At 36.2% G+C, this 15,976-nt stretch overlaps 2 protein-coding genes across 5 annotated transcripts; both read left to right on the forward strand.

The window, feature by feature from the left end:
- The first annotated feature begins 802 nt into the window (after positions 1-802).
- LOC114518095 (ephrin type-A receptor 4-like) lies at positions 803-9,349 on the forward strand. Of its 4 annotated transcripts, none has more exons than XM_028538017.1 (20): positions 803-1,017; positions 1,098-1,900; positions 2,228-2,327; positions 2,509-2,588; positions 2,691-2,857; positions 3,297-3,700; positions 4,038-4,187; positions 4,408-4,707; positions 4,982-5,129; positions 5,430-5,476; positions 5,642-5,773; positions 6,175-6,254; positions 6,495-6,600; positions 6,905-6,966; positions 7,042-7,140; positions 7,250-7,366; positions 7,544-7,693; positions 7,785-7,829; positions 8,087-8,244; positions 8,466-9,349. In XM_028538017.1, the coding sequence occupies exons 3-20, from the start codon at positions 2,228-2,230 to the stop codon at positions 8,701-8,703; spliced, it is 2,583 nt and encodes an 860-aa protein (XP_028393818.1). In that variant the 5' UTR covers positions 803-1,017; positions 1,098-1,900; the 3' UTR covers positions 8,704-9,349. The 4 variants fall into 4 exon arrangements, with proteins under 4 accessions (XP_028393818.1, XP_028393816.1, XP_028393817.1 ...); XM_028538015.1 differs by having other exon boundaries at positions 1,098-1,151; XM_028538016.1 differs by having other exon boundaries at positions 803-1,151.
- Positions 9,350-12,476: 3,127 nt separating this feature from the next.
- Positions 12,477-15,914, forward strand: LOC114518096 (ephrin type-A receptor 4a-like). The gene is made up of 13 exons (XM_028538018.1): positions 12,477-12,736; positions 12,814-12,928; positions 13,048-13,100; positions 13,200-13,331; positions 13,411-13,490; positions 13,604-13,709; positions 13,807-13,868; positions 13,940-14,038; positions 14,317-14,433; positions 14,663-14,812; positions 14,990-15,034; positions 15,134-15,285; positions 15,517-15,914. The coding sequence occupies exons 1-13, from the start codon at positions 12,529-12,531 to the stop codon at positions 15,752-15,754; spliced, it is 1,557 nt and encodes a 518-aa protein (XP_028393819.1). The 5' UTR covers positions 12,477-12,528; the 3' UTR covers positions 15,755-15,914.
- The last annotated feature ends 62 nt before the right edge of the window (positions 15,915-15,976 follow it).

The raw sequence follows: 15,976 nt of genomic DNA on the forward strand, positions 1-15,976 counted from the left end.
CTGTAGCCATGGCGTTAAGGCCTGTTATTAATGTTGAAATGGAAGCCAATGAAAGTGTCTGAGGCATTGATATGGTAAAGAACATTGGACTGCTTCTTCCAGCAACGAATTCAACCATTTAAAGGAGAAAAAGTGAAAAGTCAGCGAATGTAAAAATGTTTCTGGAAGCTTCGAGACGAAGTGGGTGTAGAAATGAGGAGATGACGGTGTTCAGGTGCAGTGTTCACATGTCATTGAAGAGGAACTGATCGACTGTTGTCCGCCATACAATAATAATTTACATCACAAAAACTGGTTAAGGAAGTGTGTTACAATTTCTTGTAAGATAACATGCAGTAATATATGTAACGTTTGAACGAGCTGACCAGAATGAAGATGATTTAAATATTATACTAAAACAGTTTATAAACCAAAGACGAGGAATAATTCTTTTGAAAGGTTCACATGATTCCTGAATTCAACTGTTTCATCCCCAATATAATCCCTTTTCAAAGTCCCACTTTGAAATCTTTAATTTTGTGTCAATGTTTGTTTATTCACAGCGATTCTTGAATAGTTGAGAGCTGTTATGATCTAAACCAGATTTCATGTGGATTATAAATTAATGCACTTTCTAACAAACAGTGACATGCCGGAAATTGAAATGTGGAAAAATATATTTTCCAAAACTCTACACGATAGTTGAGAATTCTTTGGTAAGAATTAAATACACAATTTTTGTTGCCTACTTTGCCATGCAGTTGCATTGTATTATCATGATAAATACTTCATCTTCAGTTACTTCCTTTTATGTAACCTGATATCCCATATTATGACATCTTAAAAAGTGCGGTGTTCAGATAGCTTTGTCGAGGGTACGTGACGGAATCTCCTTCCCTTCGTCGCTAAAAAACTCAAGACTACCAGTTTATTTAGTGAAAATCTCAGAAGAACATTTGAGAATACCTTTGAAGAACTCAGTTGTAGAAATTTGGAAGAAAAAGCTGGTTGAATCTCAAGATACAGAAGACTTCCCTGGTATTCATACTCGCGACTTAGTAATCCACATCATTGCAACACAAGACCGTCTAAAATCCTATAAACTCCTCGCTTTGTAGAGATGACGACGATCAGTTGCTGAGGCAAGAAAAGTGCTTTAGACAACGAAAAAGGTACTAGTAATATCTCTGTAGTTTCACAAAGCCCTGCTTAGCAAGTTTAATAGTTTCACGCTCATAAACTCGTTTTATGTCGGATAAAACGCCTCGTTGCTGGCATTATAGCAACAAATATTCAAACGTACACGTCCGGTTTGATCCCTTTCTTAGAAGATTCAGTTTATACTTTTTAATGCGAGAGCAAGAGATAGCGTGAAACTAATTAGGTTTGTTCGTGATTGAGAGCGCGAGATAGTTAATATATCATACAACAAATTTGGTCGTATGATTTACATAATGTTTATCTACATCACCTTGACACACGTCCGTTTGTTTATACATAATATTTCCTTTATCTTGGGTGTGATTCTCTCGTATAATCCTCCTTTTAAGAAACTTCTTCTTGTTATATGTCAACCTTAATTATTTTCCTGGGATGGTTTTTCGTAGTTATACACGAAAAATATACTTAAAGGGAGTTACACTAACAACATTTAGTGTAACTTCTTAACTTAGTAGCCCTCGAATTTTATATCTATAGTGTAATAAATTCGTGTGAATAGATATGCTCCATATCTATGTCTAGAATGCATAGATTTTTCCAGTTTTAACTTATATCAGAGCAGAAGTAAGAAACGTGGATATTACATTTGTGCAATTTTGGAAACACGAGTTTTCACAACAACTACTGACTACTGCAAGACACAAAGAAAAGGAAAGGCAAAGTTCGTGTTGCACATGTTTTGCAGTCAAAAAGAGAATAGGTCTATAAATACGGTTGCAAGATTGCATGGATCAATAAACTGGTGTAGTAAAGCAAATGTTCAAAATATAGGAAAGCAGACGCCAAGTCTATAAGCAATTATGGAGCAACCCGTCAATCATCCTGGGACAAATAAAAATACATATTACTGCATTTTCTTACAGGTTTCTTTAATTATGATATGTTGGCCATTGTTATTATAGCAGACTGTGGATCACTCTACGAATTACTTGACTTACTTCGAGTGGTAGTTATTAGTTCATCACATGCAAACAAATTTTTATACGATCTAAGACGAACTTTGGAGGCAAACTATTTTCTATTTTAGATGTACTACACATCTATCTGGACTAACACAAACACTTGGTGGGTGCTTTGTGCTCTAGTTTTATGGCGTTCGCACCTAAAAATGGTTTTGGCTAAGCAAGGTAAGTTATTTTACGGAATATTCCTAAAAGAATGTGTTTTTAAATATTAGAAATTCTTAAATTTTGCATGTTTTTGCTTTTCTTAAATGGTTCTTAGAAGATTTATCTTCTTTTATATAAGTTCGGGGACGAATCATATTTTTGCAGCAACTTCGTATTATATTTGTTTTTTATTTTACAGAGCAAATTACACCGAAGAATCATATGACTTTGGATGATTGGAGAGAGGCAAATGCCAAACAAGGCGATGTGAAAGACGCGGTTAGTTTTAACTACTAACTTTCGGTAACGGCCATTTATTGGTTCGATATATCTTCATTCTTTTTATGCAAAAATCTCGTATTAAATTTTTTTCTTGTTTAGTTGGGTCCCTCGAGCGATGGCAAAGAAATCTTTACAATAGCCGGTAAAGGTGGTGGTGCAAGCTGGTTCATCACACCGAAACTGGATCTACCAAAAACGTCGTATCTCAATATATCAGCATCATGCTCACTTAATTGCCAATTAGAACTTTATGGACAAAATGACAGGTAATTTCCTTTATTATATATTATTATATAAATGTTTGATAAATCCGTGTACTAGCTGTTACGTGAATATTCAAGATAACAAAATACTAAGCTTTTCTAAGTGTAGCCGTAATTTAATTGTTCGGGAAAGACTTTAGTTTTGTGACAAACGTTAACAGTGTCGTAGCTGGTGGCCTGGTTGACTATTTAGTCCCGCGTTGTAAATTTTAAGTGATTATATAATAATTAATTATATTAGAAATTGTTTAATAATTTACCAAAATATCAGCATAACGACGCTAAATCGTCGGACTATAGCTACACTACTGAACGTAGGGGAAATATAGCTTAAAATATACCCAGGTAAATGAACTGATGAAGTTAACTTGTATGACTACCTTCTAGTTATCCCATGCATGGTTCGCAAAAATAGGTAATTGTATTTTTTTCCGTTTTATAGTTCTGTAAAGAACAGCAAATTCCAACCTATAAAAAATGCAACGTTTAATAAAAAAACTACGAAAAACATCACAATCAACACAACGGAGTTGTTCTCTCATTTACGTATTCTTGCACGAATTCCGTCATCGTCATCAGGAAAGGAAAGCAGATTCACTATTTACTCTATCAACATGTATTATTATTACTGTGAAGAGAGGACTCAATATAACACAACTTTTAGAAGAGTGAACTCATCCACAGAAGACATCGATAAAACGGTTCAATGTCAAGATAATTCTGTTTCAAGCAACGGTGGAAATAAAAGTAACATAACAGTGAAGTGCACACCGCAAGGAGACTGGAACTTAGATGATGAAACATGTGATTGTTTAAAAGGGTTTCAAGGTTCTGCTACGTGTATACGTAAGTAAAGACTTTGATATATTTTATAAAACTGAATAATTAAATTGACTGAATATTTGACGAATTGAAACGTTAGATATTACCGCGTTATTTACTATGATATAAGAAGAGAGATAAGATATCTCTCTTTCAAAAGAACACAGGGAATTAGGAACTGGTAAAGACGGGAAAGAGGGAAGGTAGACAGCTGTATTGACTTTCCCCATATTGATATAGAAATCTGGGGGATGTTTAGAACGAAAAAAGGTCTTTGGCAAGTTATTTCCGCGTTCATTGTCATGTAACGTGGCTTAGCTGTATTAGCAAATTATTGTCATTTTAATTATTTTCATCAAAGGTTGTAAGAACGGTTTCTACAAAAATACTGTTGGAAATTCATCTTGCCAGAAGTGTCCTGGGGGTAAAACAAATAATTCGATGCACACAGAGTGTAAATGCAAAAAGGATCATCATGCATTGGGAGATGATGACAATGGACCATGCTATGGTATGCAACCAGAAACTTTTTATTATATCATAAAATCCGAGCATTATGACAAGCAAGAACAATGAGAAGCCCTTCCTGACCACTGAAAATAGACACAAAGTTTAGATAGTAAATATTATATCATGCTAGCTGCCTTTCAATACATTAACGTATAGCAATATGTATATAGTATAGCAATAGGAGTTCCTGCTTCACTAAACCTTTTCTCATTTTTTATCAGCTGTTCCATCGAATGTCACGAATTTATTGGGTAACACAGGAAAAACGTCAGTGAACCTGACTTGGGATAAACCTGACGATAAAGATGGGGAATTATACTTCGGAAAATTGACATATAGCATCGAGTGTAATAACTGCAATTTAAACGCTATGTTCTCACCAGCGAAGAAAAACTTTACGGCAACCTTAGTAAATGTCTCTGGGCTGAAACCTGGACGGTCCTATACTTTTAAGGTGTTTTCAATGAACAGTCTAAAAAATGTCACCTGGAGATTTTCCACAGTAAATGTCACACTTTCAGGTCAGTACTATGGACATATGTTATAACAATCATATAAATTTTAAACGAATTTACCGTTAGATAAGAAGACAAATGGTACCTTCAATTTAGTTGGAATTGTATAATAAGAGTCCCGTTTAACATACACACGACGTCGTTTGCATGTTTTACACGAAACGACGATTTTAAGTGCTTGTATCCGAACTATCATGGCGATAAACTTATAGAAGCGTTGCCCCCTAAAACCTGCCATCCGTTCCATTTTATCTAACAACCATTGACTTATTATATATAGATAACAACAATGGACCACGACCCACCACTGAAGACCGAGAAGACCCAGAAGACCCAGTGACAAAATACGTCGTTATTTTTGTTCCAACGGGTGGTGGAATTGTGGTCATTATTCTATTTATTATTATCATCGTTACAAGAATCCGAAGGTGAGTTTGTGAACCATTGATTCCATTTCTCGTTTACTAGGTTAACTTTTAAGACTGTTTTTTTTTTAAAAATTGTCGCCAAATCTACTATATAGAAAGCGCGCTGCAGGTGATTCCAAAGAATCATACAAAATAGCGTCCAATTATATTGTAATTAATTGATTAACGTACTAGCCCTAGCTCCTGTTAGCTCCAAAATGACTATATACTTCATTAGTTAAAGACCGTGACTTGAGCAGAGGGAATTCTTTAGGAATGAGGTTGGAAGAAGTAAATCTTCATTCTTTTTATGATACTTAGAGGGAAATCGAAGAAATCTGGCACGGATAATCGTGGATTTGAGGGTGGTAGGTAGAGCTACATGGCTGACAATATTAAGTTTCCTTATATTTAGAGAATTGGTTTCATCGCTGTCACGCTTTCTTATGTGAGAATGCCTTGGAAACGAAGAGTAAATTAAAGATTACAATATTCTCCACATGGTAATGATTGTTTTTGTTTGATCATGATAGTTGCTTTACCAACGATTGGTCAAAGGACATACATTGATCCGTCAAACTACGATGATCCAGAGGCTGCTTTGAAGGATTTTGCGAACGAAATTTCTCCGAAAAGTTTATTTCTGGAGCGAGTACTTGGAGGAGGTAACTGTAATAGGAAAACTCGTTATATTCTTAAAATTACATATGTACACATGACGTCGTGATCTCCTGATCTCTATATACTACATCATTTCTGGAGCGAGTACTTGGAGGAGGTAACGGTCCGAAGATTTTTCATAATACGTAATTTCACAAATTGTGGCAAATATTGCGAAAGAAGATGCACGGCATGGCATTACTAGAAACCGTTTTGCTGCATCTATATATTTATTCCGTAATTCGTTTTCAAATTTCGTAATATATATTCAGTTGTGGAAATTTTATTTATATATAGAGGTCTGACATAAATTGACAACTATTCCCAGTATGAGTTGTCAGAGCTGGAATTTTAACTGTTCTGCAATGTCGTACGATGCAATCTGTAATTACACTCTTCTCTTCAGGTGAATTTGGTGACGTGTATAAAGGGACATTAAAAAATGCGGATGGTGGAGTGATTATAGTTGCTGCAAAAACATTGAAGGTTCGTTAAAACTGCTCCGTGTACAAACCCGGAAAACATGTGAAACCAGAAAATTTATATCGTTATATCTTGATGTGAATGGCCGGAGGTGTTGCCTGAAAAGTTTGCTTTATCGATGAATCAATAGGTTTAGTGAAAGAACTCTCCAAGTATAGAAATGTGCATATGCTACATCGCACCATTACTGTATATCCATTTTTTTTTCACAATATATTTCTCTTTTTCAAACCTCTTCTTCAGCATGATTCCGATGAAAGAAGCAAGAAAGATTTCTTCATGGAGGCTTCAGCGATGGGTCAATTTGATGATCCAAATGTTATTCATTTAGAAGGAGTTATAACCAAAAGTAAGTTCGACGATGAAAGAAGAACTGGATGCATGAAATCACAGTTTAACGAATGATATCAAATGCATTCATATAGTGATTCTTCGTTATCACGCATTCGAATCATGTATTTTGACCTTGTGGCTTAGTTGGCAGAGCATTGGGGTACCATGCAAAGATTGCGGGTTCGATTACCATCGTGATCAAGCTCATTTTTCTGCTTGGTAGCTCAGAGTTTGAATTAAAAAGAGCCAGAGTGCGGTGGCCCGTGCAGTGGCGAGTTTCAACTGTACGGTATTTAGGACTTTCACTTGTTTCATTTCAGCTATTCCACATATGATCATAACAGAATACATGTCTAACGGATCCCTGGATAACTTCTTGAAGGTACGACTCATATTGTAAGTGGGTATGAAGTGCGGTGAAATTTTGGTCTCTTTAATGTTATATAAATCTCTTTAGCAAAATGACGAGAAATTAACAGTTTTACAGTTGATTGGAATGGCGAGAGGTGTCGCCTCAGGAATGAAATATTTGGCTGGGATTAACTTTGTGCATCGGGTATGATAACTAAATGTGTATTGCTTCAGAAAACACCCTCACAGCTAGAACAGAGATGGTGCCTGCCAGTAGTCAGTTCTCGTTTCTTGATGTACGATTTTTTGTAAAGGATTTAGCGGCTCGTAATATTTTGGTCAACGATGTGCTGTTGTGTAAGGTCGCAGACTTTGGTCTCTCGCGAGAACTGGAAACAGCCGACTCTTCACGAGGAGAATATTGTACCACGGTAATTGATGTGCCAGCAAACTTTCTTTTAAGCCTAATTTCTTTTTTGGTTTGTTATACTATTATGCCTTGAATACATCGACAACAACCGTACCATTTTGAAGTCCTTTCAGACAGTTAGAATATAACTGAAATACTGCATATTTTTGTCTGACTTTCTCTTATACCATCTTCACAGGGCGGGAAAATCCCAGTGAGATGGACAGCACCAGAATCTATCCATTATCGTAAATTCTCAACAGCCAGTGATGTTTGGAGTTATGGTATATTGCTTTGGGAGATCATGTCGTTTGGTGAGAGACCTTACTGGGAATGGGACAACTTTAAGGTTGGTAAAATGTATTTAAAAATTTCATAAAGTAAAATATGCATGGTAAGGGAAAGAAGACTTTTAAAACCGATGTTCCATTTCATCGTAGGTACTGGAACGAATTGACGCTGGTTATCGATTACCGGCCCCAAAGGTATGAATGATGTTCTTGTACAAATGAACTGTCAAATGGCTTTACCCATCGATAAAACCTACTCACAAGCTCGTTGTGAGTGCATGCGTCTCATTTAAATCAAAATGAAAGCATCTTCATAGTTTCATTAGATGAAAACCCTTGTAGTGAGCTTGAAAGTTGGACATTGCGATGGGTGAAAATAATCTTAAATAAAACGACGGTATATACCTCGAACGGTCACGTAACAACGTCTTGACGATCTATTCTATCAATAGAACTGTCCAAAATCAGTGCATGAGGTGATGCTGTTGTGTTGGGAGAATGAAAGAAACGATAGACCGGATTTTGGTCACATTGTAAGAATCATGGATGGATGGATACGATCGCCGGAGACCATCACTGAGGAAGGAAGTCCAATTAGAAAAAGACCCCCGTAAGCAAGAACAGTTCGTTAGAAAGTTTTTTACAATTATTCAGTAAAAATGAAATGATATAGCAGCAGTTTTGAGCCCCGGTTACACATCATCCAGGAAGCCGTCCAATTTTGTCGGTATAACTGAACTGCAAATAAGAATGTCGTGAACCGTAAAACTAAACTCGAATTAGAACTATTTTAACTCTAGGACTGAGGCGTTCTTCTTTTCATTTTTTTAGCTCTGAGATAAGCGAATGGCTGCGCGACATCAAAATGGCTTCATACATCCCTCATTTCACGCAAGCTGGCTTTACGAAGATTTCTGAGCTTGCTGGATTGCAGGACAATGATCTACAAGTGGTTGGTGTTAGTCTCATAGGTCATCGTAATAAAATGCTGCGTACAATTCGTTCCCTTTCCATCACTGATCAGTCAATAAATTCCCCCTGGAAGCGTGCTGGGTCCTTAAAAGTTTGAACTGCGGTTTAATGATCCCGAGGATCCTCATGTATGCTTTATGAATGGGAGAGATCGATTGATCTTCGTCGGTCAAGACGAACGAAGTTATTAACAGGATTACAGCAACAACACTAGCAATGACATCCATTAATATATCTTTGAACTTAGCAGTAGAATTTCGCAAAAATTTTATTAAAAAGATTTTATTAAATTGAAGATTTACACCGCACAGGCAGAAGATTCATCGAGGAAATTATATTAGATTAGCTTTCTTTTTTATGAATTTTTTAAAACTTTAAATGACTTAAAGCATTACTTTTCTACTGATTTTGTATCCGTGTACATATATACTTGTAAATTGATGCTTCAAATTCTATACGTAGGATACGTTCATAATGATATATGTTAAAAATGATAATGTTCGTATCGATATGAATAATTTCTGAAATTACCATGATGTTTATCAAAGGGAGAGATCCTGCATAATACCATGAAGTTCATTTTTATTAAAGCTAGCTAATTTTCCAACAAAATATCGAGTGTGTCACATTATTGATATCAGCTAGACAATACTAATGTAAATTAGGCAGACATGATTTCTACTGATAACATTATTGTAGATTTAATATCATGAGGTGTGAAGCAAATAAAAGAAACTTTTGTACGAGAATTTTTTAATTGTTAAATTTCAATATGAGTTATACAATCATTAATCCCCAAGAGTATAGGAGAAAACATTGAAGGCGTTGAAGGTTCATATAAATTAAAGTCAAAGTGTCGCGAAACATTTTTGCTATTGCATTATATGGCATTCCTATATTATACATTACGAAGAGAAAACTCTAAAGCGGGAAAAAGCTGTGTTTGCTTTTCAAACGACGCGAAGGTGGTAGCTTTTAAACCTCACTATGCCAACCTTAAAATATCTGCAGAAACAACCTGACCAAACATGCATGGTTAGCTTTCCCTACGTGAGCGAACCATTTCGTAATCTTCTGAACGGGACTGCAAGATACTCCTTATATGGTCAGTGTCTATTAGACAGAACAAAGGTCTGTCAGTAAATTGCTGAGTTTTGAGTGAAAACAAACCCACCGGAACCTTGCCTAATTGTTAGTGTTGGTGTAAAAATAAAGTTGCAAAATTAAATGAGGAATTTCGTATTGGTAAAGAAGATGGAATAAAGATTTCTTATCCTCGATCCTAAGATAAAAAGGTAAGAGGTAATAAAAAATTGAATTTCAAGTTTATAGAGGTTCCCAGTTGTAAGATTTCAAGCAGAGAACATTAAATGCAACTGAAGAAATGTACCGTTGTTTGTCAACGTATTATGGACGAATTTTGATAACCAAGTAATGGCATATACTGATGCTTAGGTTCAAAGATAGCCTTGGTTTTACTGTATATGAATTTAAAATTAATTTATACCATTGTAAATACGTCTGTAGATGTTGGCTTGTTGAATCACAATGTCCTATGTTGATTATACGGTTATGAGTTCCATCAATGTGCAGCGTAAGCTAATTATTTGAAACATGCATGTTTGCTTTTCATATCATTTTGATAAAAAACATAATTATAATTTATACCAGTGCACAGTATATTTCGTAAATGACTTTTAAATATAGGAAAATATGTAGAATGAGAAAAATTTTCTTTCCGTCTGACTTAAATGCCCATCTTGTGTTTTTTCAACTAAATTGTTGACATAGTCATTTTGGTTATTTATTTTTTCCTGTCGGCAAAATGCTAATAGTACACACTTGAACCCAAGCTGTGTTTGCATCATACAGCAACATATCAGTTAAACGCTCGACTGTATTTGACAACGTACTTGACGTGAAAGCCACGATACAGCTTTGTCTATGTTTCCAGTTGAAACATATGACTGGATTGATAAACATAATGTCAGTACTTGCTACCTCTGACAACCACTCGTCGAATTTGACTATATCGATTTCTTCTGAGTTGTCCATAGCTATGTCTCAAATACTAATATGCTCGATCGATCCAGTCACTTTTGATTTATAAAAATTCCTTTTTCTTTAAGCTCCAAAAATTGTTGACAAAGATCTTGAAATGGCCAGCTTTCTATTAATCATATCCATTTGCTTGTTGATCAGCTCAGTGAAACAAACATTTGCTGAAGAAGGTAATACTCGTATTGAACGAGCCTTGAGCACCTGCATACTCCTGCTTATTATCTTGTAAAAGATGACTCGAAATATTCGATCTCATTCATAAATCAACCGAGAGTTGTATACAAATTATAATATTCTGATACAACAACTAATACAGATTATCGCGTCAATGGGCGCCAATGGAGAACGTTGTTTAGAAGACGTGTGTTTTTCTACTTTTTCTTTTAGCAATTGTCAAAGAAGGTAGTATAAAGGATTGGTGGGGACAGGATGTTGCTACAAGTCCTACAATCAGAGCTCCGGGGGTAGGCCATGTCTCGTTTTATTTTATGAAAAGGGCATCAGAACCTTTGAATATTGAATAAAGTTGTCTTTTAGCGGAAGGTCGAATTAAGAATTTACACCACTTCATCTAATTTTAGTGGGAACTTGGTCTAACCAAATTTGAAGCTCCAGATCCAATATATGGTGCATGGGCCATAACCCAGCGTGTGGCACAACTTCATGTTTCATATCATTACATGGATATTGAAACTAAAGAAACAAGATGTTTAAAACCAAATTGCTCTCTTCAAATCTTTATTTACAATGGTACCGAGGAGCCTCGTATTCCAAGAATACGTGATACACCGGACAAAAATAAATTAAAGAAAAAACAACGTATTTATCTTTTAAATAATTTCAAGAAGCTACATGACGTGTTAATACCTTCTCCTGTTGATACTTTTCAATTTTTCCACAATGGAACAAATGCATGGTTCGGAATTCGAGCGAGAGGAATAGAAGGCAGATTGGAAAAGATGAAATTTTATTACTATTATTGCAAGGAAATTTTCATTAACGGTTTGCCATTCCCTCGAACTTATGCACCTGCTACTAAGTGGAAAAACGTAACGGTGCTTAATTGCCAAAATAATTCAGTTTCCATAAAAAATGAATCCAGTTTTTATGGATTGTGTTTACGCAATGGAACCTGGAGTATTGGAAATGACACGGAGTGTTTCTGTCAACCTGGGTTTTATAGAAAGGGCCAAAATAACGACCGTATTTGTGAACGTAAGTATAAAATGACACGATTGCACACAACAGAAGGCGATGCGATTTGTTACTAGCTTAATTTTGTGCGATCTTTTCTTGCTTGATCTTTGGTAGTGAATCATGATTCTTAACAAGTTGTCGCTGGCTTCTTCAACATTCGAATACCAACTAAGAACCCCATTGGAGTTATCAATCGACCGTTAACTATATATTTTAATTTACGAACTGTTATCATTCGTACCTGTTTTATGTTAACTTTGATATGCAGATATACATGCTTAGATATGATATCCTCACTTACAGGTTGCTCTGAAGGATTCTTCAAACCAAACATATCGAATGAAGAATGCACGAGTTGTCCGTCTGGAAGCACCAGTGACAGGAAAAAGACTGGATGCAACTGTCGTGAAAAGAGACACAGGCTACCCAAACAATCTGGAGTAAACACTGCTCCGTGTTACGGTACTAAACTATCCATTTTGCAAATCAATTAAAAGCCTTGATGAATTGATCATATTTCATATCAAATATGCATCCCAAACTATATTCTTGTTTTGTAGGTTTTCCATCAAAGGTTAAACTGATTGAAATAGTTGAAAATGTTGTAGCCCGTGGACGTGGATCAATAACACTACGTTGGAAACCTCCATCAAACGACGGTGGAATGCCAAACTCTCTAAGATACGACGTAGCTTGTGATAATCAGTGCGAATTGGAGTTTTCTCCTGGAAAAAACAACTTGAGCAAGACTGAAGTAGAGATCTCCGGTTTGATCATTGGTAGATATTACAACTTTAAAGTGTACTCGAAGAATGAAATAAGTGTTATATATGGGGGACTCAATGCAGTTGCGAATAAAACATTTAAAATCAGTAAGTATGCAACAAATATACCCTCTTCACTAAAAAGCTAGATGGAAATATTAAGCGAGATGTTGTTGGCTTCATAGACAAAAGACACAGCTCAAGAGATGAATTCGTCCTAAAGACGGAATATAAACTTCTGGCAGCATTTACAACTCTGCTTATCCTAGCCCTTATGATCGCAATTGTTTGCATTTTAAGGTACTGGTACATATTTAGTTTCACATCAATCTATCAGTTCCCGTCAAATTAGCTTTGCTGCGTAATAATTTAAACTCTATTTATGATTGCCACCCGTTTTTATCTTGTATTTCATTTAGACGAAAACGTCACAACCACCGACATAGTAAATGTGACTTCGAAGATAACGGAAGTACGACCATAGACATTCTGTTTTAAACTTTGTCGCTTTTTTTATATCATAATTACATATAATATCCAAACTATGCTTGCTTTCCTTCGTTATATTTAGTCGAACTGCCTGAAGCAGGTCATAAAATGTACATTGATCCAATGAACTACGTCGATACAGAGACAGCTTTAAAGGAATTTGCAAACGAGATTGATATCGCATCACTTGCCCTTGAGAGACATATCGGTGGAGGTACTAAATATCCATTAAACCAAAAATATACTCAAAACCATCAGTCATTAAATTCTTGGTTCTACCTTGACCCCCTCAGGTGAATTTGGCGATGTTTATAAAGGGACTTTAACCTTGAAAGATGAAAGAACTATTTTGGTTGCAGCAAAAACGCTAAAGGTATTTTAAGCTACAACATCAGATTTGTCTTCTGATATTCATGATGAATTGGATAGATCAAATTCCTCAACAAAACGATCATAAAGTTTCCGTTTATGTTTGATTGTTTTCAGCCCAATTCTAGCGAGAAAAGCCATCAAGATTTCTTTATGGAAGCATCTGCCATGGGGCAATTTAATGATCCCAATGTCATCCATCTTGAAGGAGTTATAACGAAAGGTAAGCAAAGGTTCGCATAATGGTGAATCTCGTAAACGAGTCTGCGACTAAAAAAGTACCGAGTCTATTAAAGTATCTAATTTCTTTTTAACCAAAGCCGTTCCAAAAATGATTGTCGTTGAGTATATGATAAATGGATCTCTGGATAATTTTCTAAAGGTAGGAAATTCGTTTGATAGTTAAATCACGATTCATCGGAGTGAATGATTTAATCATATTTGTGGATATAGAAAAATGATGGTGGTTTCACAGCAATCCAGTTGTTTAGCATGGCAAGTGATGTCGCATCTGGTATGAAATATCTGGCTGAAATAAACTTCGTTCATCGAGTAAGTATAACCACCATTAGCAGCTTCCTAATCCTTGTATTTCAAATACCATTTCACCATGCAGACACTGCTTCTTGTGTCCACTTGTTAATAACCACCATAACAAACAATAAAAATAATTTCCAAGACAGGAATGGGTTAATTCAGTATACAAGGTGTTGTGCCACAATAAAAGTAGGGCGTGTGTTTTCCATGCAAAATCATCTCGGCTCTCACTGAACTTCTCCAAGGCACTTCCGGCTGTTCTTCGCCCACAATCCATGTTTACTTTCACGCAGGACTTGGCAGCACGCAATATATTGGTTGGTGAAAATATGATTTGCAAAGTTGCTGATTTTGGTCTTTCTCGAGAGTTGGAAACGACTGACTCGTCCCAAGGAGAATATTTTACCCAAGTAAGTGTGAAGTTTTAATTTTTGGTTTTCCTCTTAAACATCCACCATAGTTAAGAATTAACTCCTGAAGTCTCACCTCCTTCCCGCCAGTTCAGACACACACATCTAAATAGTGACAGACCTCCCCTGGAAGCCAGCATATTTTAACCAATCCTAGAACAATGTGTTTTAAAACTCGTCTCTTGCCCAGTTGGAGAGTCTTAGCATGCAATGTTTCCTTCTCTCTCAGGGTGGTAAAATTCCTGTGCGATGGACAGCTCCTGAAGCAATCAAATATCGCACGTTTTCAACAGCAAGTGACGTCTGGAGTTTTGGAATCTTGCTCTGGGAAATCATGTCCTCTGCACAGCGACCTTACTGGAACTGGGATAATTTTAAAGTAATTTCGTGTTCTATACTGCTTACACAAGTACTGCCCCATATCTATAAAGACCAGTTTCATTGTGGGTTTCTCAAATTCCTCATCTGTAAATGACTGTACTCCAGAGATATCCTGGGTTTCTATTCACAAGCACCTTCACTGACATGGAAAAAATCAATATTTCTTCTTAAACAGGTTATGCAGCGTGTGGAAGAAGGATTCCGATTGCCGTCTCCTGTGGTCTGTATATTTCACGCATTCATCCTATACAAAAACACCACTCTTATCGTAAACATGTACCATCTTAAAATGCAATATACGTTGTGAATGTTTCTATAGAACTGTCCCCAAGCAGTACACGGGTTGATGTTAAAATGTTGGGAAAAGGAGCGAAGTCTTCGGCCTCGTTTTAGAAATATCCTCGTAACAATCAACGAATGGATTGAAACGCCAGAGGTTCTTCATCAACCAGCAACCAAACCTGACACAAAGTATGTGGCCTATATATTTTAGACTTTTCATCGTAAACATCTAACTTTACTAAGAGTTACTGTAGACTCTTTGCCCATAGAGAACTGGCTGACTGACTATTGTGTGACTATTAAGATAATAACTTATTCCTTAGAATCCTCCGCATGCAACCTTAGTCCTCAAATATCCCCAACTTTTAGACACCCCTAAAAATTCCGAGTTTCACCGGAAGCTGGTACTTACTTTCCTAGCAATTACGTGCAAGCTACGTGCAAGGAATCAAAAAGAACCGTTGAGGAGTGGCTGGATGATATAAAAATGAGCTCATATGTGCCTCATTTCATAGCCGCTGGCTACGAAAATGTCGCTGATCTCGCCGGATTACTGGACAATGATCTAAAGACGATGGGTATAAGCCTTGTCGGCCACAGGAACAAGATGTTGCGAACAATTCGATCATTGCCGATTACGGAAGAAAAAAATGTCTAACAATTCATTCATGAGCAAAATTCCCTCTCATAACTCAAATATCCTCTTCATGAGAAAAAACCCAACAGCAATCACAAATAGCTACAAAAGAAGTCTGCTGCATGTGCATTTATCAGGAAAGTAAACCTTCCCGTTTAAATGAAAAGTGGACTATAACAAAGTCTGACAATTTTAAAAAATCATTGAAACAATTCAACTTAAATCTGAACAAAAAATCGCTTG

The sequence above is a fragment of the Dendronephthya gigantea genome, unplaced genomic scaffold, assembly GCF_004324835.1.
Source record: "Dendronephthya gigantea isolate DGI-Jeju-01 unplaced genomic scaffold, DenGig_1.0 000010F, whole genome shotgun sequence".
In the NCBI taxonomy this organism is placed as follows: Eukaryota; Metazoa; Cnidaria; class Anthozoa; order Malacalcyonacea; family Nephtheidae; genus Dendronephthya; species Dendronephthya gigantea.